This window comes from Peromyscus eremicus, chromosome 15, assembly GCF_949786415.1.
Source record: "Peromyscus eremicus chromosome 15, PerEre_H2_v1, whole genome shotgun sequence".
Classification (NCBI taxonomy): Eukaryota; Metazoa; Chordata; class Mammalia; order Rodentia; family Cricetidae; genus Peromyscus; species Peromyscus eremicus.
Genome location: NC_081431.1, coordinates 8,624,153 through 8,649,105, shown reverse-complemented (window position 1 = coordinate 8,649,105; position 24,953 = coordinate 8,624,153). Strand labels below are relative to the sequence as shown.

At 44.3% G+C, this 24,953-nt stretch overlaps 1 protein-coding gene and 1 long non-coding RNA gene across 2 annotated transcripts; one reads left to right on the top strand and one right to left on the bottom strand.

The window, feature by feature from the left end:
* Nucleotides 1–228: 228 nt before the first annotated feature.
* LOC131924985 (uncharacterized) lies at nt 229–20,900 on the bottom strand. Its single transcript, XR_009383118.1, has 4 exons — nt 20,510–20,900; nt 12,827–13,020; nt 4,308–4,765; nt 229–1,300 (listed from the first exon to the last, which is right to left on the bottom strand). It is a non-coding gene; the product is annotated as an uncharacterized LOC131924985 (long non-coding RNA).
* Nucleotides 20,901–20,956: 56 nt separating this feature from the next.
* On the top strand, nt 20,957–24,751 carry LOC131924984 (putative ATP-dependent RNA helicase Pl10). Its single transcript, XM_059280209.1, has one exon. The coding sequence runs from the start codon at nt 21,720–21,722 to the stop codon at nt 23,700–23,702; it is 1,983 nt and encodes a 660-aa protein (XP_059136192.1). The 5' UTR covers nt 20,957–21,719; the 3' UTR covers nt 23,703–24,751.
* The last annotated feature ends 202 nt before the right edge of the window (nt 24,752–24,953 follow it).

Below are 24,953 nucleotides of genomic sequence, written 5' to 3'. Positions count from 1 at the left end.
TACATTATGGTAGAAACACTGACTACATTTTGATCATCGATGGAGAATGGAGCATGACAAGGTCATTCTTTGAGCTCTACCTCTACACAGTTCTAAATTGTATTTACACTAAGGCCATGCTGATTTGATGCAATTTCGCACGGTCTTTCATTGAGGCTCCACAGTGTGCTGACCTCTATAGTAGGTAGTAATGAATAAAGTTTAAGGAGGGTACTCATCTCTCTGACTGTTTTAGTTTATGTTGGGTCCTCAGCTGGTTCCTCTACTATCCTATCTATTTCCACAGCACGATCTTGCATGAATTCATGAGATATGCAATTGAAGATGATGTTTCTGTCAGGTTTTCCTTGTTTTGTATGTTGAACAGGCAACAATCAACAAAAACTATCAGTGAGCATGAATCCCTCCCAGAAAGGAATCTTTATTTCCAGGGCCTGTTACCAACTTGGTCCCCCTATAGGCTGTATTTACCACACAGCTGACACCCTAGAGGTGACTCTAGGCAGTAATCAGCTGCCTAGAGTCGAATTTTTTCCCAGTAGATGTCCTGTACTCCAAGATACGTTCTAGAGCTTTTTAAGCCTAGTTATTTCATTCTTCTTCTACAGAAAGAAAGGGACTTCTGGGATAAGACTGGCTGTATGTCCAGAACAGACAGAACCAAGGCCTGTGTAGGAATGCACCATGCTTACATCCCTCTTGGCTGGTAAGAGGTTTCTACAGATCTGAAAATGATGCAATGTTTTCATTTTGGCCCTTAGGCCCAGAACAAGAAGAACCTCTGGTTCTGGCTCAGCATGATAGAGGGCCTGTGTATTATAGATAATAAAACTCAAGACCCACAGTATTTCTCTGAAGTCATTGGGCAGTTGGGCAATGCCAATGAGCCACCCTCTGCAGAACTGAGAGTCATTGCCCAGGCCAGAGTGCAAGTCAAAAGTTGTCAATGCACCAGGAATGGGGAGCTCAGCTCCAGACACAGCTCTTGGGAGGAAAAGAGCCTAAATGTGGCTGCTCCAGTCTCCCGCATAAGTGTCCAGGCAGCACACTCCCCAAACACTGTCCCTTCGTGTGCTCAGGAGTGAGTTTCCAAACTGTCTGAGGGTCTTGAGTGGGAATGGCATGTGGAAAAAATCAGGCCTGCTCTTCCCTGAGGAGCTTGTGCGGCCAGTCTCCATTCCAGGTCCGGGCTGGTCCAAGCACCTTGAGATGAGACTTCTTTATGTGTTTCCCTCAGGCCAGAAGCAGCAGGGCAGGTTGACAAAGATATCTTCAGGGAGTAGACTTGAGTTCTGAGCCCCTGCACGTGGAAACACCAGGGTGGGACATGAGCCTAGTTTAAGCTTAAGATCTGTGGGATGCAAATTGTGTTCACATTATAATTCTGCAGAACACGGTTTTTGGGGACTCCAGGGACTTCCTCTGTACAACCCAGATTCTGAATTTTCTGTGTCTTGGGTAATGCTTTTGCAATGAGATTATAGTTCTGATTTCACCCCGTTTCTTCTCTTTCCTTCTCCTCCTCCCTTTTCTCCTCCTGCCCCCTCCTCCACCCTGTCCCCCTCCTTCACCCTACCCTCTCCCCCTTCTTGCCCCCTTCCTCCACCCTACCTGCCTCCTCCACCCTGCCCCCTCCTTCACCCTGCCCCTTCCTCCACCCTGCTCCCCTCCTCCACCCTGTCCCCCTCCTTCACCCTACCCCTCTCCCCCTTCCTGCTCCCCTCCTCCACCCTACCTGCCTCCTCCACCCTGCCCCTTCCTCCACCCTGTCCCCCTCCTCCACCCTACCCTCTCCTCCACCCTGCCCCTTCCTCCACCCTGTCCCCCTCCTCCACCCTGTCCCCCTCCTCCACCCTACTCCCTTCCTCCACACTGCCCCTTCCTCCACCTTGTCCCCCTCCTCCACCCTACCCCCTCCTCCACCCTGACCCCTTCATATGGGCTCACTATATAGCCATGCTGGGCTTAAACTCTCAATCCTCTTGAGCTCTGGGATTCTAAGAATGTACCACCATGCCTGGCTTGGTTCCTTCTCTTCTCCTGTTCAACATTTGACTTTTAGAGTCCTTAGACTCATGCTTCCTGTGTGCTCTCTCCTGACACAGATCTAATAAGCATATCTGAAGTACACACTCAGAAATTCTGAGCTGCAGAGACCCAACAACCGTCCCCAGACACTCTTGGAATGATGGGAAAAGCGGGGTGTATTAGAAAAGGAGGGAGCAGTGCCCCTTCACCTTCAGGTCCCAGCTTCTGATGTAAGGGCCGGTAACATTCACAGTGGCTCCGGAATCAAGGAGCTTGTCCCAGGCCACCCTGACACTCACTTGGAGCTTGGGTGCTAAGTGGTAATATTACATTAAGGGCACTATTAGATTAAGCTGTCCTGGTCCGGGGGCTGCTCAGTGGGAGTTCCCCTGGTGATTGTAAAAGGCAGATCATTCATGTCGCTGGCATCTTTGCCAACAGTTTTTGCTGTAGGAACAAAAGTTGCTCATCTAAATTGTTCACAGTGGCAGTAATCTACTTACGCCACAAAATCGTTGCAAATTAAGTCAATAGGTTTTCAGGCAAAATGAGTTAAGAGTCAGTGGGGAAACACTAGGAATTTTCCTTGTTTATCACTTTTTCCTCCTGAATATGATCAAATCTGTTGTCTCTGAGATGACTGGAGAATGTCAATAAAAATTTCTTGGCTTTTTATTTTAACAATATTTGAACACGTTGAAAACTTGTAAAATCCTCAAGCATGGAGGCTCTGGATACACACCGAGTTTGCTTTGAGGCATCAGAGCTGCAAAGCTCCAATCGTAGGTCTACAGGAGTTGCATCATGCTAAGACAAAACAGACGCACTCACAGGCTGCTCACCAAAGACTTTCTTCCTTCCTTCCTTCCTTCCTTCCTTCCTTCCTTCCTTCCTCCCTCCCTCCCTCCCTCCCTCCCTCCCTCTCTCTCTCTCTCTCTCTGTCTCTCTCTTTCTTTCTTTCTTTCTTTCTTTCTTTCTTTCTTTCTTTCTTTCATTCTTTCTTCTTTGTGTCTTTCACATCATGCCTCCTGACTCCACCCATCTCCCTCTCCACCTCGAAATTAAACAAAATGAAATTTAAGAGAAAGAGAAGGGGGAAAGAAAGAAGGGGAAATCTCATCATGGAAGTTGCAGTGTGAACAGTAAGTCACACAGTCAACCCGTTTATCCATACACTTTTACATGCAGGCCTTTATCAAAAAGAGTCACCGGTCTGGTTCAAGGCACCTGGTCTCTGCTGCACCATCGATGCTGGGCCCTCACTGGGACTTTTCCTGAACATCACATTACTGCCCTGTGTGTGGAGATCCTGCAGCCCTGGGTCTACAGGACAACCCCCCCTCACCTCCCTCTCCTCCTTCACCCCCCTCATCCCCTTCACCCCCTCACCCCCCTCACCTCCCTCACCTCCTTCACCCCCCTCATCCCCCTCACCCCCTCACCCCCCTCACCTCCCTCACCCCCACACCATGCTCCAGTAGTGCTCCAGCAGATCACACACAGATGGTGTGGATGTTGGGATGGGCCAACACAACCCTGGTTCTGGAGAAAGATCTTCTTAAAAAGACTATTCTCTTTCTCTCTCTCTCCCTCCCCCCTGCCCCATCGTGTGTGTGTGTGTGTGTGTGTGTGTGTGTGTGTGTGTGTATGTGTGTGTGTGTGTGTGTGTATGTGTATGTATGTGTCTGTGCTTGTATATGTATGTGAGTGTTCATGTATGTGTGTATGTGTGGGGGGGGGTATGCATGCATGTGGAATTCAGAGGAAACCCGAAGGTGCTGTGTCTCAGGGGTCATCCACCTTATTTTTTGAGACAAGGTCTCTCACTGACTGGAATTTGCCATGTAGGTTAGAGTCTCTGGCCGGCATTCCCATGGGTCCTCTGGCCCTGCCTTCCCAGTTCTGGGATTACAAGTTTATACAATTGTGCTGGACTTTTGAGTGGAGGGAGTGCCACAGTCACATGTGGAGGTCAGAGGACAACTTTTGGAATGAGGTACTTTCCTTTCATCATGTAGGCCCAGGGGTCAAACTTAGGTGAGGCAGGTATTTTTTTCCCACAGAACTCTCTTGCTGGCCCTGTCTGCCTTTTAACACATGGGTTCTGGGGATCCTGTTCAGGCTTTGTGGGTGCAAGGCAAGCACTTGATTGACTGAGCGAGCCATCTCCCCACCTTAAGGAAACTATCTCACGACTACGGGAGAGCTCTGCACGCATCATTCTGCCTTCTGGGTCTCTGCTGCTCTGTGTGAGGTATCCACTGGCCATTCCCACTCACCTGATGTTTACCACAGCAGTGTAGTATTTTAGGGGAGGCAGGACTATCGTGAGCAGATCTTGATATGTAACTCAGCTTCATGTGAGACATGTGAACTTGGACAAGCAATTTACCCTAGAGCCTCAGTTTCTTCATTTCTAACCTCAAGAACCTTCTTCTTTAAAAACACAGAGGGGGTTAGACGTTACTCAGACCAGTGACAGAATACATCAGGTTATAGTTCACCACAGGTAGGTAGCTCCGAGGAATGGGACAGTTCGGAGCACAGGGGCTGCTTCTCCGTCCTGGTAACATGGGTGTGTACTGTACCCCACTGCTGGAGCCATTGTTCCGTCAATTCTCTTCACCAGTGGGACAATAGTCAATATTCTATGTTATGTGTATATCAAAAGAGACCTTATTGAGCATGATATGAACACTTCTATTTCTTCTTAAGACTCAGCATACTGCACAATTGTCTGGAACAGAAAAGAAACTGTGGATATTGAAAAAAATCACAGGAAAAAAAAAGTAGCAGAACAGGTCACCAAAGTGAGGAATCCCCATCCCAATGTCATGCTCTTTAGTTAAGACTCATGAGGGCAACATGTTCAGAAAAAAGAACTCTCACCAAAAACAAAAACAAAACAAAAAATTATAAATAAACTGTTGTAAGATTGAAAAGAAGTTACTATGCTTATATTTTAAGACAGGATGTAATCTTTGTGTCTGTGTATTCTTGGTACTTAATTTGTTAGACTTACCTATTTAATTATTTGAATTGAATTGAAAATAATGAATATCAAGAACTGAAAATAGTTTGTATAATGTATAGGTCATTCTAAATGTGCATTTCATCTTTCAAACAGAATAAAGAGGCTGGGAATGCATGTCAGAGGTAGAGCACTTACCAAACATGTATGATGTCCTTGGTTTAAATCCCTAGCACCACCAGAAATAAAATATAAAATGGAAGGGCAGGGGGGACACTCACATTTCATTAATGGAACATGAATTTGGTTGTACTTGGAATATCAAGTGATTATTGTTAATATAATTACAGGTAAGTTAATTTCCTTCAAGTTTTGTTCATAATTTTTATAAATGCCTTTTAATGTTTTAAATGTTAATTTTGTTAGGAAGTTGGTATGTTCAGGTTAGGGAATTAAACTGAATTACTTTCAATGCCCAGGATTCTTAATTGCCAATCATAGAAGTCTCTTCTTGCCCACTTTATAATTACCATAATTATAGGTCTCGAACATGTTTATTTAGTTATTCAAGGCTTTTTGTGCCTTGAAATAAGCAACAGCACAGGGAGCATCTGAATGTGGAGCAAATGAAAAGTAGTTCCCTGTGATCACAGATGCAACTCTTTGAAATATCCAGGACATTGTTTAACACCTGGAGCAAGATGGAGATGTTTTAAAGGGGTCTCTGGGACTAAATGCTTCATTAATAAAGAAAGATAAACATTTAAATTATAGCAGAATAACTTGAAACCAAAGAAAATAAAAGAATTATCCACCAATTTGCTTAACATCAATGACTCTAATTTCTGACTGTGCTTTCAGAAATTATGGGACAACCCTCTTGTGGTCATTCCTCTGTGTCCTGCATGTTTAAGGTCAAGGTCCGTAAAGAAAAAGCGAGAAAAGAAGCTAGAATCCTTGGTGGGGTAACTTCCTAAGAGAGAAGAGCAATCCTAATCATTCAGAGAACACAGTTGCATGGATTATCTCCCACAAGCAAGCACATTTAATCCCCCAGAATGCATGAAAAAATGGGAAGAGATAGAGATTGAGGAAATTCTATAATAACCTGGACCCTGGGGTCCTCATTTGGACATTTTTAGAGGCTGGACAAAATCCCAAGTAGTGACAAGGGAACACGAATGGGCATGGGATGACAGGGATGGTATTCAGAGGTAGCTGGAGACAAGGAGGCTCCTCTGGGGATCCAGCTGTTAGTTCATGCTGACGTCAGCCAAAGGGAACTTGACCTGTACAGTGTAATTAATCTTGAAGGAAGATGAGGAAACTTGGAGTTGGATGACTCCATATTTGGGGATGAGACCTCAGTGCTCTGGTCATAAAGTTGGAATCTAAAGTGCTGGGATAGACGTGTTGAACTTCTGTCTAATCACCACAGTAAGGCTGAAAGTGGAGACTGGATAGAACTGGAGAACTGAAAATCAGAGCATGCTCTGTAGGAACCTGGTAAGAGATCAGGTAAAGCAAGCAGGTTTAGGTAAAAGTAGTGAAATCCAGACATTGTGATTTTGGAGTGGGAAGCCTACCAGAGTTGATAATATTTCTGGGGTGAAAATCTTACTGTGTCTTTACTGGAAAAGATGTCTGGGGTTGGCAGGGGTAAGATATATTAGGCCTATCAGTGCCATGTTCTTGCATTGGCTTCAAGAACTTGACCTAACTAGGGAGAACAAAGGAATGAATGAAAGACAAATAGCCACATGGACACACAGAAAGGCTGGGATCATGTCAACAGGGCTCTCTGATGGAGAAACCACAGTACTCCTGAAGCTTGGCATGTTTATTGTATACAGTTGAACAGACAGATGGGTTATTCCATATAGCTGAACAAGGAAGTAGGGTTTATGGTGTACAATTGATCAATGGGACAGGCTTAACTAATCTCAGTGGGAGCCATCTCTGTAAGGGAGCAGCCTTTAGGCTGTAAATATCCAGGAGGAGGAAGCGATGGTCGACATTTGCTGTACACAAACATGGAGGAAGTCTTTGCCAACATCCCTCTGGGCCAGGGAGTAAGGAGGTTGCCATTTTCCCATGTGTCTGAGGCTGGGGTCCTTGACATGGCCATACTCATGTCAACAACACACATCACTCAGGATTTCACGCTCCTGGGTTTCATGCTTCCTCCACTCTCTACCATTGGGCACTCACTGTTTCTAATTCTTCTGTATAACTTGATGCAAATGTATAGTTCTACAGAATGAATGAAGCTCCACTTGCTTTCACAAGTTAAAACACTAACACATAGAATATGGTGATAATGCTTTTTATTCTTGTATAGCAGGCTGATACACATTTTGTTACTTTTTTCCTTTTGTATTCCAGGATAATATGATGGGATATTAATATTTTTGCACAGCACCATCATATGTTGGCATATATGATCCTTATATAACACAGTAATATGAACTGTATGTCATATGGTAGGCAGAGTGTCTCTCCATCTACAAACTATCCGCATCCCATGTTACCCACATTACCACCAATACAGCCGTGTTTTTAGCTCTCTGAGAATAGTGTCTCAGTCTTGTTTACCTTTGTACTTGGTGTGTGTGTGTGTGTGTGTGTGTGTGTGTGTGTGTGTGTGTGTGAATGTGCAGATGTGTCTCTATGTATGCATGTGTGTGCTCACATGTGCATATGTGTATGTGTGCTTGTGTGCATGTACATGTGTGTCTCTGTGTATGTGTGAGTGTGCGTGTATGTGCATGTGTGTATGGCAGACATGTGTGGATACCAAAGCAGAAGGAAATGCCATATTTTTTAAATAGGTGCTTGCATTGACTGTGTACCACTTCTCCTGAATTATGCTTGTGGGGGTAGCAATGGGAAGTGAGAACTGAGCCCTTTTCTTTACCATAGAGTGGGGTGGGGACATGAGGAGTCAGGAGAAAAGGTGATGAGGGTTTTGCATCCTGGAATGTCATTAGCAGTGCTAAATGTCCTTCATGGAGGCAGGCTACACGGTCACACAGCACACCTAGTCAAACTGTGGCATTTCCTCCTTGGTTCTTGGCAAAGCACATTTCACAGATGCACCTGAGAGTAGCTTTGCTCTTTCATGGAGTCTAGGAAAAGATTAATGCTTATTTGCTAAATATTTCTTATAGAATTAATTTTTCAATCTTGTTCTTTATATTGCCACAGTCTGCATAACATGATTTAAAATTCCAGTCTCATGTGGCTAGTTCCAAAGTACAGTTTTGATTAATCAGAGAATTGGTTTAATCATTTGTTGCAAGGAATAATAAATTACCACAGCTGAGGACTCCCCAGCTCTCTTGAACTAGGTCTGTTTTGACCTGCTTCTCAATATTTGACATACTGTGGCATGTTAGCATGTTCAAATAGGGTTGAATTATGTATAAGCTCTGGAACAAAAACACAATGGTATGGAGATTAAGAAGCAGGGAAACATTCTAACCACATTAGGTTGCTATTGTTTCACCTAAGGAAAGAAGAGTCAAATGCAGAATAGTGGGAAAATGCCAGAAGCCTGGACCTAGACGGGACGAAACTGTACGTGGACTCTCCTGCACCTTTATGGTAAACTTTACTGTATAAAGATCAAAGCGGATTGTATCAAGCTCACAAGTCTCTGGGCTCTGACCCGCTCAGAGTCAGAGTGCTTACTTATAACTATCTGCTATGAAGAACCACAGCCATTCTTTCATTCATACCATGATAAAAAAATTACTGTGTTTTTAAAATGTTGAGTGTGTATGTGTGTGTGTGTGTGTGTGTGTGTGTGTGTGTGTGTGTGTGTGTGTGTGTGTTGTAAGCACACTGCAGAGGAAGCAGGGGTAACTGTGCCCACTCATGCACATACCTGGAGTCTGGATAAAGATGATGCCTGGTGTCCCACTCTATATCACTCTCTGCCTTATATCCCTGAGACAGGGTCTCCTCACTGAGTCTGGATCTAGGCTAGCAGCCAGCAGGTCCCATGGATCCTCCTATCTTCATCCATTGCAGCAGTGGGTTATAGGCATGCATAGTTGTCCCCAGTTTTATATAGGGGTGCTAGGGTTTTGAACTCAGATCCTTGTGCTTGTACATCAAGCATTCAATTACTGACCTATCTCTCCAGCCCCCAGATTACAGTTCACAGTCGTCAGCAGTACCAAACCCCATGTTAGATGGTAAAGACATAGGTGTCATGCCTCATCAAACAAGCTAATGCAGAGCTGAGGTGCCACCTCCTGAAATATTTATTAGCTATCTGATGTTCTAAGTAACGAAGCTGCCAGAAGTGATAAAATACCGTGCACTGCGGTTCCTAATCTGCCTCTCAACTTTTGGAGAATTGAGGCAGAAATTTGGAGTTCCTTGGAATGTGAGGCTAAGTAAGCACAGAATTTCAACTGTCGGACTCTGGTGGCTTGCAGCAACGATGAGTACCAAAGTGACATTAAAAATCATGGATCAAGCCGGGCATGGTGGTGCACACCTTTGATTCCCAGGAGGGAGGCAGAGAGGCACTTGGAGCAGATCTCTGAGTTCGAGGCCAATCGTATACAGAGCAAGTTCCAGGACAGGCAGGGCTACACAGAGACCCTGTATTGAAAACCAAACCAACCAACCAAACAACAACGGAAGTCATGGGTCATTTTGCACTTATTTCTTATGATGGGTTGAGTTTGAAGGACGAAAGGACAGGAAATGGATGCCTAGAGTAAGAAGTACTGGGTCCCTAGTTCTACCCTAGTCTTGAAGCAGCTCAAGAACATTCCAGAAAAACCTCTCACCCACTTCTCCCTAGCACACTGCCAGAAAAAAGTCAAGCCCTGCTGAATGGGAATAAAACAGAACTCGTGGTTCTGAACTGGCCTGCGTTTCTAGGAGCAGACAGGGGTAGGGGAAGGGGTAGGAGACTTCTGGCCTTTAGTGATCAGCCCTTGAGCTAGTCTTTCAAATCACAGACCTCTGCCTAGATTCCTCTAGCACCCAGCACAGACGTTGTTGAATGACCAGCACAGTGAACGAATGAGAAAAACAAGGGTATGTATACACAGACATTGCTTGAAGAAATGGATGGATTTCTTAAAATTTATTATACTTTGTTACACAAGAAATCTGAATAGGAGTTATGAAATTAGGATTTAGTGAAGTCAGAAACTTTCAAATGGTCAAAACATCGTATATTTTAGATATCTTTGTTTGTTTAGGGATTTATTGCATTTTAAAGCTTTTTGCTGTCAATGAAAATAGCCAAGAAAATAATTATCTTAGAAAATCAAGAGGCTCTTAAATCCTCCTTTTTTTTTTCTTTCAAATTGATGGACATCAGAATTTCTTCTATGGTCACAGATGGAAATATTTTCAGAACCTTAAAAGCCACTCAAGAGAAATCCTGTTTAAAAACTCATTCTCCAAACACTGCTATGTCCCTTTAGACACTGCAGCTGTCCCAGCACGAGGCAAAATTAAGTTTAAGCGCTGTTAAATAGAAGGTAACCATCAGAATATTTTTAAAGATACAACGAGCTTCCAATGTTTTAATCAGACAATTTGCCAATCACTCCGTATTGCACAGCCAGCCACCAGCCGGATGGGTGACTCTGTAGGCCCTACTGCTGAGTGCTTCCTCCTCCCCTCCCTCCCCTCCTCCCCTCCTCTGTGTCCCCCTCCCTTGCAACCCAGGCCCTTGTTTCTCTTTGGACCCTTCCTCAGAGCCCATTAAGAAGAGCTTTAATCCAAGGAGATCTAGATGATCAAGAAGAATTAAGCTTCTAATAACAGCAAAATCGTAAGAAATGTGGACAAAATGACTCTTCACATCGCAGACTTTGTTTACTAGTGGGTAATTAATTCTGTACATATGCTGGGAACATCTGTCGCGGTGCCCCGCCATCGGATCTGTGAAATGACTGCTGTGCGGTTTCCCCGCAGGTCATTAGAGGCGCTCAGAGAGGAAGGGAGTTCCTTGGTTTTGTTTCTTACTGCTGCCCCTCGTCCAGGTATCTTTCTCTTGAGCTCAGATCCACACACAACCCCCCACCCCCACCCACCCCCCACCCCCCACCCCTGCCCCATTTGTGAGCTTCTCACTGTGAGATGCCCTCCAGGCTGCTCACTGTGTTACCAGCAGGCCTGTCTGGCCACCTCCTGGTCTTTTACAGTGAGGTGCAGATGCAGAGTCCATAAGCAGCTACTATGGTGTGGGGAAGGGAAACTTTTGGGTGAATGTGAAAGATCTGAAGCCCAGCTGAATAGGGTCCAGTGCAAACCTTCCCAATCAGAAGCAGCTCAATGTAACCTGGGGTGTACGGGGTGCTACCTCAGATATATGAGGGGTCACCCCCAAGAGACCTGGTCTTGACAGAAAGCAATGGCTTAGAAGGCCAGGGAAAGGCTTTGGTGGCATGAGGACACACCATTGTCTGGTACCCTGGAGGTTCAAGTGCAGGGATGAGGAGGTTTGTGAAAAGGCCAGGGCCCCTCCTGGTTTCTGTCCCTTTGAGAGGGAAGGACAGTGAATGACCACCGCCTTAGCCCCTCCAAAGCATGTCATGCATGTCACCCTCCTATGACCCTTTCTGATCACTGTGTTCCTAAGTCCCCCACCCAGTGATTTATTTCATGAGTCAGGAGCAAGTGGAAATTTGAAGACTGTGAGCTCACAGGAGTAAATAAGGTTCTGAACATATTTCCATCTGTGGTCAGAGAAGAAATTCTGATGTCCATCAATTAAAAAAAAAGGAAGGATTTAAGAACCTCTTGATTTTTTTAAGATAATTATTTCCTTGGCTATGTTCATTGATGGCAAAAGGCTTCAAAATGCAATAAATCCCTAAACAAACAAATTTGTTCACTGGTGTTTCTTTTTAACTGTCACAGTCGGATAAATCATTTCTATTATTTGACTATGTCTCAATTCAACACCCCTCGCTGGGCTCCCATCGTGAGCAGTGGAAGTGTTTCACTGATCAGGGTCTCCAGCCATGGAGACATTTGTGTGACACCGCAGGGGTGACACCGCACGCATTCTTGGATGGGTGAAGTGGGAACATGGAACTCTAACTGTGATGACCTTGAACTATTCCATAAGAAATGACACTGAGGGGGCTGGAGAGATGCTGCTCTGACTGCATCTTCCAGAGGACCCAGGTTCAAATTCCAGATCCCACATGGCAGCTCACAACTGTCTGTAACTCCATGATCTGACGCTAATGTCTGACATCACACAGACATACATGCAGGCAAAACACCAATGCATATAATATATATATATAATATCTATGATAATATATGTGATGTGTATATATAAATATACTATATATATATATATATATATATATATATATATATATATATATATAGAGAGAGAGAGAGAGAGAGAGAGAGAGAGAGATGAGACTCGAGTCTTGAAGAATGCATGTGATTTAGTTGAGAAGCACTGTGATTAGGAGCATGAACTCACCCTGCCTAGGTTTACATTTCATAGCTATGAGATCTGTTCTTAGCACCTGCCTCATAAGTTTGCCAAGATGCTTCCAAAATTTGTATTAGTAAAGTGCTTAGAATGTCTCCTAGTATGCTGTCATGTAATAAAGTTTTCAGGACTAAAGGAAAAATCATCAAGTGAATCAAGGAGTGGCAAGCTGTGGTGTGTCTGGAATCAATGGCTAGTTCCAGGTCAGCTGTATGTGGTGTGCACATTGGCTAGTGTTCTCTGGAAAGAGAACATGAAAAATTAGTCAGAAAAACTAGAAACATTACTCTGCAGGGGGGTTTCTTTCCTATAGAATTCTGCTTTGCACTTACATGTGGCTGATGGAGTCTCTCTAGACTCACGCCAGCCCATCCCAAGGGATGCTGCTTCTTGTCAGTTGTAAAGGTGACACCTCACGCCGCACCCTACTTCTGTCTGCTGAACTTTCCATCTGCTCCTGGTCTCACGGATCTATTTGTCATCAGTCTTTATTGGAGAACATGGCTGGTCATGCATGTTTGTAGAGCTGTAAATGACAGGACAGGTTTAGTCAGGCTCTGTGATCTTTGTGCCTGGTCTCTGGAGTCTTAGCAACAAAACCCTGGCTCCATCCTCTTCCTACCCAATGGCTACCTCAAAGCTTGCATCTCACTACCCAATACACAAGTGTCCATGCCTTCCACCACCTAAACCAGTATCCACTGGACTCTAAACCCTGGGGATGATCTTGGGGAAGCTTTGAATTACAGTCTGACGAACTAAAAGTGAACTATGGAAGTCTTTGTGTAAGATAGTAAGATGATCACACGGCAGAATTTAAGATTAGAAAAAGAGGATAAGAAACTAAGAAAGAAAAATGTAAAGGACAGGACAAGGATTGGTACAGCACAGAGAACAGATAAGGGGGCATTTCAAGAGAAAGAATGTGGTGTCCAACATCAAGACTATTCTGAGATCATGCTTAAGATTTTGAATTATGTGATAAAATGTTCTGTGATGGCAGTCATTTCAAAAGAACAGTGAAAGTGGAGGGCAACTTCAGGATGGTTAAGAAATGAGCTACTGTTTATGAGGTAGGAGGTGGAGCTGAGGTAGGATCATTCTAGAAGCCTGAGAGTGACTGGAGAGAGATATTCAGTACTGGGTGACAGATGGACACCATCAGCCGTTTAGGGAATGGGGTCCGTTTAGGGAATAGGGTTTCCACCAGAGGGATGTGCGTATACATGGGCTGACTGGGGAGTTCGTTCAGGAAAGAAGAAAGGGAGGAAGGGAAGAGAAGAGAGACACAACTAGAAGAAGAAAGGGTTGGGTTAGCTGTGCCATGATGGAAGGTTCTAAAGCAAGTGTCTTCAGAACCAAAATAGTGGCATATCAAGAAAAAATGGAGGACTTCAGTCATCTGTTTGCTAAGTTAATGTTTTGAATCTCCTTAAAGCACATGTACACATCTATGAAACATGATCAAAGAGATTTGCGGGGAACATTTTTATCACCTAGTCATCCTCTAGTGCCTATTTGGGGCAACTGTCTATAATGAACATTCAAATTCTTTGATGAAGGAGAAAACATGCTTCATATCACTATAATAAAGTGAAAATTGTAATAAATCAAGTGTTGTCATCTTTCTCTCTTCTCTCTCTCTCTCTCTGTGTACATATGTTTGTGTTCAGTTTAATATTACGCCTTAATTTAAAAATATTGCACTAGGGCCCAGCAAGATGGCTCTACGTGTAAGGCCACCAAAACTGAGGATCTGATCTCCATTCCCAGGACCCACATTAGTAGAAAGAGAGAATTGACTCCAATCATGTTGCACAAATACATGGTCCACGGCATGTGCGTGTATGCGTGTGCACACATACACAAAAACAAATAATAAATGCAATACAAAATTTAAGAATTAGAAATACTTCAGTGGTAAGACTGTGCTATCAATTGTGTGAGTCTTCAGAAGCTGCTTTTGTTTGCTGGTGGAAGGTTATCATGCCAGAAGGGTGATGGTCACAGAAAGTTAGAGTGACAATGGAGATCTTAATTAATTGCTATCTATATCATTGGACTTTTCCTCTCATGAAAATATTTTCTGAAGCATACACTGCAGTTTGATAGCATTTATGACTACTAGGAACCATACATGGTATGTGACTATCTTAATTAGGATTTCTATTGCTGTGAATAGACATCATTACCATTGCAAGTCTTATAAAGGAAAACATTTGATTGCAGCTGGCTTACAGTTTCAGAAATTAGTCCATTATCATCATGGCAAGAAGCCCAGCAGCATATAGGCAAACAGTGCTGGAGGAGCTGAGAGTTCTGTGTCTTGATCTGCAGACAACAGGAAGTGAACTATCACACTGGGTGTGGCTTGAGCATACATGAGACCTCAAAGACAGCCTCCACAGTGACACCACTTCAACAAGGTCACACCCACTTCAGCAAGGACACAGCTCCTAATAGTGTTACTCCCTATCAGCCAAGCACCCAAACACATGAGTCTATGGGGGTCATTCAAACAACCACAGTGACAAATGCCAGGAAACATTTTAGTTATGATGTATTTGTGCATGCTACAGAATCAACTTGTGTTTTGAATGTTCACTTCTGTGTGAAATACATATTTAATATTTACCTAAATCTGTATGAAGTAACCCATTCAATGGATAAGGAAACCAGGATTTAGAGATATGAAGTAACAGAATTGAAATCACAGGGTTGGGCTTGTAAAATGAGAAAAGTTGATATGTGTGAAGCTGATATCCACATATTCTCCTCAGACTGTGGTAGGTAGTAGTGACATGGGTTATTATCTTGGCTGCTTGGAATCTTGAGGCTTATGGAGCAATCTGGTAAGCTACATGACAGAGGCAGTCTCCCTGAAGCCTTTCTTGTTAGCTTGCTTACACAGCAAATTTTATCAAGTCCTTTTGATCCTTAGGAAATTCTGAATATATTGATTATTTTTAATGATCTACCCAGTAAGACATCAGCAGCTACCATTTCCTGAATTAAAATGGCTAAGGCATATCCCTACTCAAATTTCTCCCTCCCATACGTTTCTGATCCAGATGAGTAGAATGTAAGCCCCATTAGCACAGGAACTTTGTTGTTGTTTCAGGGAGGGAGACAACACGGCAATGTGTGTTTGTGTTTGTCCCACTACTCTACTGAAAGGCTGAAGCAGTTCATGGCATGTGGAACTAGATTTTCACAGAATACATTGTTATGGAGTCATGAGATGATCTTATGTTTAAACCAGTCACTCTTGTCCCTTTATATGATGAATCACAGAGATTGATTTTTTAAAATGTAAACCAAAAGTTGCATTATTTTACATAAACCCCATTTGGCGATTGACCTAATCCATTGACCTAAGCAGCCCCCAGTATCAAGCTCTACCAGAGTTTCAAGAACACAAATCATCAAGCACAAGAAAGAGCATGGCAAGGCCTGTGACTCACCAGACCCATAGCCACTTCCTTCTGGCACCAAATATGCATTTTCTGGGTAAGAACTATTACTCAGGTCCATGTGCCACTGCATCTAATGCACTGGAGCATGCTCTCCTTATGGGATACTTGCGTTTAGTTCCTTAGGTATTTGTACAGCTTAGGCAAAAATCTCCAGGTACCCACATCTTAAATGTCTCTGTATTATATATATATGATTATCTTTATATATACACAATACTAAATCAGGGACATCCATGAAGGGCATTCCTTAGTGCTGTGGGATGTTCTGTATGGCAAATGTGTTGCTGATTAGTCAATAAATAAAACACTGATTGGCCATTGGCTAGGCAGGAAGTGTAGGCGGGACAAGGAGAAGAATAAAGCTGGGAAGTGGAAGGCTGAGTCAGAGAGACACTGCCAGCCGCCACGATGAAAAACAGCATGTGAAGATGCCGGTAAGCCATGAGCCACATGGCAAGGTATAGAGTAATGGAAATGGATTAATTTAAGCTGTAAGAACAGTTAGCAAGAAGCTTGCCATGGCCATACAGTTTGTAACCAATATAAGTCTCTGTGTTTACTTGGTCGGGTCTGAGTGGCTGTGGGACTGGCAGGTGAGAGAGATTTGTCCTGACTGTGGGTCAGGCAGGAAAACTTTAGCTACATCTTAGATAACAACTTTGCTCTGTGTGTGTGTGTGTGTGTGTGTGTGTGTGTGTGTGTGTATGTGTATGTGTATGTGCCCACACAATAGACATAGCTAGACATCTTACATATAATTAGTCTATCAGGAATTTGATCCATTAACATATAAAAGGGGACGATACGGAGCTACATAATCAAATGCTTTGTTGCTATTATTATTTATGCAAACTACTGTCTTGTTGGCTTACCTAAGAATATTTTTTTAAATCTTCATTTATTTTTTTCTCCTTTCTCTGCTTAGATCTGAAGTATGTTTAAAGATTCCCTTACTTTATGTGTATGTGACTGTAGGTGTGTGTGTCATATGTGTGCAGTGTCCCCAGAAGCCAAAAGGAATAGGATACCCGAGAACTGGAGTTACAGGAGGATGGGAGTCACCATGTGGGTGCTGGGAACTGAACCCAGGTCCTCTGCAAGAGAAGTACTCTTAACCACTGGGCTATCTCTCCAGCTCCTAGATCTAAGTTTGTGGCATATCAATTTTTCCTTTAAAAATTCTTTCACAAATTCCCTCAATTTTTGTTTGAGTAGTCTCTGTTTTTTCCCCTTTACATGTGGTTTCATGTGGTTGTTTCTTTCTCTTAGTATTTCAAATATTTCATTTAAGAAGATGGAGGTGTGGTACAGTTTTAGTATGCTTACCCAATGTGTTTAAAGCCCCTGGATTCACACTCCAAATTGAAAAACAAATATTTTAAACTACCTATTACTCATTCCATTCTCTTCTTGCTTGAATCATTCCTGAGAAGTCAGTTGTAAGATAAGAAAATAAGAATCCTTGTTACTCTATATGAAAGATGTATTTTCTTTGATTTTCTGTAGTGTGAACATGGTACAGCTAACGTAGGGCTTCTTACATTTTGTTTTGTTGTTCCTTAATAGAAGCTGACTATGTGTGCAGCTTAACTTCCTCCAGGTTTCTGTACCTTCTTTCTAAATCTCTCAGTCATGCTTGTTCATCCACGTGTTGGGTCCACTTCCAGAGTGTCAACCATCATGTGAAGAAGAGGAGAGCAAAGCAGGCATCAGAAGAATGGAGTTCTAGAAAGATGATGGCTGTTCTCCTTCCAGAAGTCCTCAGGACATCCTAACAATAGACATTTGGGGGATGCTATAAGAGTGACCTCCACAATCCTCTTCCTGTGTTTTGTGGTCCTGAATTCAGTGGAAATTATGTTTTCCACTTTGTATGAAAACAAGGGAAGAAGAGTTGTATGAAGAGAACTGGATTAGAAAAGGAAAGAATTGTTCTGTCACCCTGCTGTGCCTTCCAAACTCTAGGTACAGTAAGCATCACACACACGCACACCCTCTACAGATGTAGTTTTCATGATAAATCACTTTTTAATCAGTCATAATTTTGCATTAAGTGCTGAATAAGTGCCCTTTGTTTCATACTTAAGCTGTCAGTGGTGAACATCAGGAGGGCAGACTAGTGCCTATCATTAAGCAGAGAAATCAATACCATTTTTAATTAAAGGAAGGCACAGCCGGGCTTGGAGACAAGCAAATCTCCTTGTCAGAGCATCTCCCCTTTAAACTCTTTCAGAAGTTCAGCTCAGAAGTTGAGAGACAGCCAAATGTAGGGACACAGTGACTCAAATGCTTTGTGTAGGGGGCTGGTCCAGACAGGCAAGCAAATGCAGCAGACAAGAAACACACAGGCTAGGTGTATGTTTTGTACTTAAGTCTGTCCTAGAGAGGATCTTAAGGCATGGTCAAAGATAGATCCTGGCTGCAGCACAGACCACAGACATCTGCATGGCCTCCAGTGGCAATGTGGGCCACAGACATCAACATTGACCCTGGTCACAGTAGGACCATAGACTCAGACATGGCCCTCGGTGGCAGCACAGACCTGGACATCACCATGGCCTCAGATGGCAGCACAGGCCACTCAGATCAGTATGGCTACTTTTGCTGTGATGGTGATAACTCTAGATGCACAGTTGAGAGGAAGGGACATGGAAGGCTTTTGTGACAATTCCATCCCTGCCCCCCAAAACAACAGCCTGGACAAAAAGCTGTCAAAGAGAACTCCTAAAAAGTGTGATGTGGATGCTGAGGTGTAGAGCTTCACAATTGACGGCTTCTGGTGGGGTGTGCAACAGGACGGACTCAGTTCTATTTAAGGGCAGGCCACCAAGAGTGCTCCAGTGAGTATATAGATAACACAAATTGGATTTTTTCCTTATATTTTTACCTTTGTGTGTGTGTGTGGGGGAGGTCACAAGGGTGAGAGGGTAGACATGGAAGAATGGGGAAGTGAGTATGATGGGGTACATGATGGGAAATTCTGAAAGAATCAATAAAATGCTATGCTGTGGGGAAAAGGTAGATCCTGGCCTATGCTGTGGAGGTGAGTTTTTTCATTTGTAGATCAAGAATGAGTCTAAGGAAAGTCAAACAGGCATTCTTGTCACTTTTATTATGGTTTAGAATTCAGAACATGACATGTTTTTATGATTCCTTTCAGATTATATTTTATAGCTTGGGTTTTTCTTATTTTGTAGACCTAGAGTCCAGCAAGACAGAACTCATAGTGTTTTACAACCTAATGACAGAAATGCTACCCCATCACTTCCATATTCAAAGAGAGGGGAAGGGCAAAACTTGCAATTGTTGAGAGCTAATCTGGAAGGCTACCTACCTGGAATTCAACACTGATATTGGGAAGCTCCTAACTTATTTGGAAGAAGAATTTTTAAAGATTTGATTTGGAGCAACAGAAGGCAAAACATTTAACCAAATCCTTGACCATGACATAATCACAGCCTAGGAAAATCAGAAAGGCTAGAAAGAAAGCACTTGAACTAGTGAAGGTGCATCGCACCAATATTAGTAAAGTGTAAGCCATTCAAAATGAAGTTACTCCTCTACCCTGGTTTGTCAAAGACCCTCTGGGGCCTCTCCCTGATTTTCAGAGTTATTGTAATCATGCCCAATTTTTAGTTGTTACTATTTCCTTCTTATGCTGAAAAATTCTGACTAAATCTGGTTTGGTGATTTAGTAGTCCATGCTGATGTCAGTTAAGGTCTCTCTGCTCTCAGCAATTTTAAAAATCCATTTAAAAATGGCATAAAGATACAACAGTACCTAATAGTTCATGCAATTCAGAGGACCAAAGGTTAGACAGACCCCAGACTTAATGGGATCAGGAAACCACTTTTTTTTTTGTCCAAGTTTTTGATCTCTGTTTTCCTCGGTATACTGGCTTCATCTTCAGTTGTCCATTGTGGGCTTAAAACTCTTAAAAGAAACCATGATAACAAACATCCTCATCCACTCTCATCTATATGCCATACATCAAATTTAATATACTGTTTTCACATTAGTCACTATTTTTTGCCTAATTTCTAAAGTTTCTGTGAAATTAAAAAAAAAATGGGCCCTGTTTTAAATTAACATTTTTATATAGAGCAGAAGCAAGATATACAAAATTTATTATGAAATAAGCCAATAATGAGCTTTTCTGTTGTAGTTATTAAAACACTTAAAATGTATATGTATACGCATGTGCCTGCTTTTTTGTATGTGCACTGCTTAGATACAGGTGCTCATGGACGCCTGAAGGGGGCGTCAGATTCCCCCTGGAACGAAAGTTATCAGTGTTTTGAGCCAGGAGATGTGGGTGCTGGAAAATCAACTCCCCTCCTCCGCAAGAGCTGCAAGTGCTCTAACTGCTGAGTCATCCTTCCAGTTCTTAAACAGCTTTTACAAAAATTAGAAGGGCACTTTTCAAACAAACGCAAAGGAACCCATGGTCAAATCCACATCTGTGAAGATTTGCCCTCAGTCACCCATTTGGGAGTTATGGTTTCATAATACACAAGCCCCCTCTCCTTGCACCATACCACGCAGGCTGCCCAGGCTGTGGCTCATTTATGCGGAGCAGGAGCATGCTAGGAACCCTTCACCTCCACCTCAGGTAGATGCAGAGCAGGTTGCTAGTGCAGGGCCCACATTGCTGATCTGGGATGAGTCCCGGTCAGGTTGGATGCACAAGGAGTCAAGCGCCCTGAATACTGGGCCCTCCAAGACCCAGGCCAGCTGGCTTCTATGTCGTTTACTCTGTGGAATTAGTGCTACCACCAGGATGCCACTGCCCTTTCCACAGCCTCCAAGCTGTGGCTCGGCAATTCTAGGGTACCCCCCTTCCACCAGGTCAACAGGTTCGAGCTCTCCGAGCATTCTGTCCTTACTTGGTCTTAAGGGAAACACATCCTTTATCCCCCTCCCCTTTTCCTCCCCCAACCCCACCCTGGCCACCAACCGCCCTTTTCCCCTTCCCCACCCCCATTCAGAACACCGTATTCAAGCAACCGTTTCCTGCTGCACAAAATGGCCACTCCACGGGACACCTGTGGCCACGTGACCCGCTGCCCTCTTCATTTGGGGCCTCTTTCGGCCTAACTCCAGTTTCCCCCAAAGGCTGCACTTGGAGAAGCAAGAGCTAATTAAACCGGAGAAGTCCCACAGCCTGGAAACCAAGGGGAAAGTTGGAGCCCTGGAGAGAAAGGAAGGACGAAACCAAAAGCTAGAGTCCTAGTGAGCAGCCGGGAGCCGGGAGGCCTACAGGACACCTCAAGGCCTCACTGCCAGAGGACAGAGTTCTCGCGAGATCTTGAGAACTTGCACGACCAAGGGTATTGGCGGAGGACGGGGGTGGAAAAGTGAAGTTCAAACAGGACAGCCATCGAGGTGCTGGGCCGCAGGCCGCCTTGTCCATCTAACTCCATTATGAACTCAACCGTGTGCTGCCCCGTGGCTCCTGCAAGTCTGAGAGGGCGGCGGGCCCTGTGACCACACCGCCGGCGATGGCGCGCCAGGCCTGACCGGGAAGTCTCGCGAGATCAGGAATCAGCGCGCAGCCGCCCCGGCCGGCCGGAGCCATAGCGTTAGCTGGAGGAGGGCCGTGCGAGGGACGGGACCCGCGGGCCGCCGGCACCGCAGTCTTGGGGACTCGATCGCCCGGCACACACGCCGTTCTCCCCCGACCCAGGGCCTCTGGTGAAACCCTAGCTCGGCAGAGGTGCGGCCCCGAGTTCTCCGTACTCTTCAGGGATGAGTCATGTGGCGGAGGAAGATGAGCTCGGGCTGGACCAGCAGTTGGCTGGCCTAGACCTGAACTCTCCCGACAGCCAGAGCGGAGGGAGCGCCGCCAGCAAAGGGCGCTACATCCCTCCTCACCTCCGCAACCGGGAAGCCACCAAAGCCTCCTACGACAAAGACGGCACGCGGTGGAGTAAAGACAAGGATGCCTACAGCAGCTTCGGCTCCCGCAGTGACACGAGAGCCAAGTCGAGTTTCTTCGGTGACCGTGGAAGTGGGTCGCGGGGAAGGTTTGATGACCGCGGGCGGAGTGACTATGAGGGCGTTGGCGGCCGCGGAGGAGGCCGGAGCGGCTTTGGCAAATTTGAACGGGGTGGGAACAGTCGCTGGTGTGACAAGGCGGACGAAGATGACTGGTCTAAACCGCTCCCACCAAGCGAACGCTTGGAACAGGAACTCTTTTCTGGAGGCAATACTGGGATTAACTTTGAGAAGTACGATGACATTCCGGTTGAGGCGACAGGGAACAACTGCCCTCCACATATTGAAAGTTTCAGTGATGTTGAGATGGGAGAAATTATTATGGGAAACATTGAGCTTACTCGTTATACACGCCCAACTCCAGTGCAAAAGCATGCTATTCCTATTATCAAGGAGAAAAGAGACTTGATGGCTTGTGCCCAAACAGGGTCTGGAAAAACGGCAGCTTTTCTTTTACCCATCTTGAGTCAGATCTATACAGATGGCCCAGGTGAGGCTTTGAGGGCCGTGAAGGAGAATGGAAAGTATGGGCGTCGCAAGCAGTACCCAATCTCCTTGGTCCTGGCTCCAACCAGAGAATTGGCAGTGCAGATCTATGAGGAGGCCAGGAAGTTCTCTTACCGCTCTCGAGTTCGTCCTTGCGTGGTGTATGGCGGTGCTGATATTGGGCAGCAGATTCGAGACTTGGAACGTGGATGTCATTTGTTAGTAGCCACTCCAGGACGGCTAGTGGATATGATGGAGAGAGGCAAGATCGGGCTAGACTTCTGCAAATACTTGGTGTTAGATGAAGCGGATCGGATGCTGGACATGGGCTTTGAGCCTCAGATTCGAAGAATAGTTGAGCAAGACACCATGCCTCCAAAAGGTGTCCGCCATACCATGATGTTTAGTGCTACCTTTCCTAAGGAAATACAGATGCTGGCTCGTGATTTCTTGGATGAATATATCTTTCTGGCTGTAGGAAGAGTCGGGTCTACTTCTGAGAACATCACACAGAAAGTCGTGTGGGTGGAAGAAGCAGACAAGCGGTCATTTCTGCTTGACCTCCTGAATGCAACAGGAAAGGATTCCCTAATATTGGTGTTTGTGGAGACCAAAAAGGGTGCAGATTCTCTGGAGGATTTCTTATACCATGAAGGATATGCTTGTACCAGTATCCATGGAGACCGATCTCAGCGAGATAGGGAAGAGGCCCTTCACCAGTTCCGATCAGGCAAAAGTCCAATTCTCGTGGCTACTGCAGTAGCTGCAAGAGGACTGGATATTTCCAATGTGAAACACGTCATCAATTTTGACTTGCCCAGTGACATCGAAGAATATGTGCATCGCATTGGCCGTACAGGTCGTGTAGGAAACCTTGGCCTTGCCACCTCATTCTTCAATGAGAGGAACGTAAATATTACCAAAGATTTATTGGATCTTCTTGTTGAAGCAAAGCAGGAAGTGCCATCTTGGCTAGAAAACATGGCTTTTGAACACCATTACAAGGGTGGCAGTCGTGGACGATCCAAGAGCAGATTTAGTGGAGGATTTGGTGCCAGAGACTATCGACAAAGTAGCGGTGCCAGCAGTTCCAGCTTCAGCAGCAGCCGTGCTAGCAACAGTCGCAGTGGTGGAGGCAGCCATGGCAGCAGTAGAGGGTTTGGTGGAGGTAGCTATGGAGGCTTTTACAACAGTGATGGATATGGAGGAAATTATAGCTCCCAGGGGGTTGACTGGTGGGGTAACTGAACCTGCTTTGCCATAGGTCACTCTACCAAAAAATATAGAAACCACATGTAACTTAGCCAGACTATACCTTGTATAGTTTCAAGAACTCACAGCACATTGCCTCCTGTGATTCCCCACTGAACAATTTTTAAGGGAGCTAAAAGTCACAAGAAAAGATGAAAGGAACAATCCAGAAGCCCCATTCAGAAGGTGGTTTGAAGACTTGATTGTTGTAGTTTGGATTAACTCTCCTCTTACCTTCATCCGACTCTGCATTTATAACTTCATGACTAAGGCTCATTTGTTTGTTAATGTACTGTACCTTTAACTTTAGACAACTTGTATTCTGATGTCCCGTTGGCTCAGTAATGCTTAAGATATCAAATTGTTTTAACAAAATAAATTTTCTGAACTTGGGCTAAGAAAACAAAAGAAAGGGACAGGTATTTGTTATGGGAATGGGACTGTCCTTTGCAGTGCTCATTAGGTACTCTAAGGAAGGCAGGGATGTGGCCCAGGATGAAGGATGGCATTTTGGAAATGTATAAATTACAGCCCAGGGGTTCAAGAGCAGTTATGGTTGAAATATCTGTTTAAGTGTACAGTTCTAGTTGCTAAACTTAGCATGACCAGGAATTGCAATACCGTTTTCCTTTCCTGTGTACTTTAAATAATCCTTTGTTCGTAGTCATCCTCAGTGAAGTGTAGTGGCAGCCTTTGAGTCACAGGTCAGCATTCGTGCTTAGTGCCATGATGTAGAGGATGTGAACAGCTCTGAATAAATGGTAGCAGGAAACCATAGAAGAAATGGTCTATATTCTTTCATTCAAACAGGTTTTGAAAAGCCATGGATATTGAGTAATTAGAGAATAACTTTCTCTTATGGTGGGAGATGTGAAGAGAGACAAGAATGGGATATTTGATATTAAAGAACACAGAGAAATAGTTCCTCAATTTGAGCAGGCATTGGTGGAATGTGTAATGATGGAACAGCAAACAAATGCATGCCTGTTCTCATTTCTACCCGTTTGTTGTAGAACTTCATCAATAAACCACTACATCTCATGTGGGATCATGGTTTTTTGTTTTGTTTTGCGACAGGGCCTCATGTTGCCCAGGGTAGTCTCTAACTCATTATGTATCTGAGACTGGCCTTGTTCTTGTCCCTCCTACCTCCCAAGTGCATGCACCACCATACCTGCAGGATCATGAATTTTTAAGTCACATTGTTTATATAGACAGTTCCCCAATATTTTCTCATGTCCTGTATGC

What these genes read in the sequence shown, in the direction of transcription:
- LOC131924984 (XM_059280209.1), top strand. Translation starts at nt 21,720, where the DNA reads ATGAGTCATGTGGCGGAGGAAGATGAGCTCGGGCTGGACCAGCAGTTG.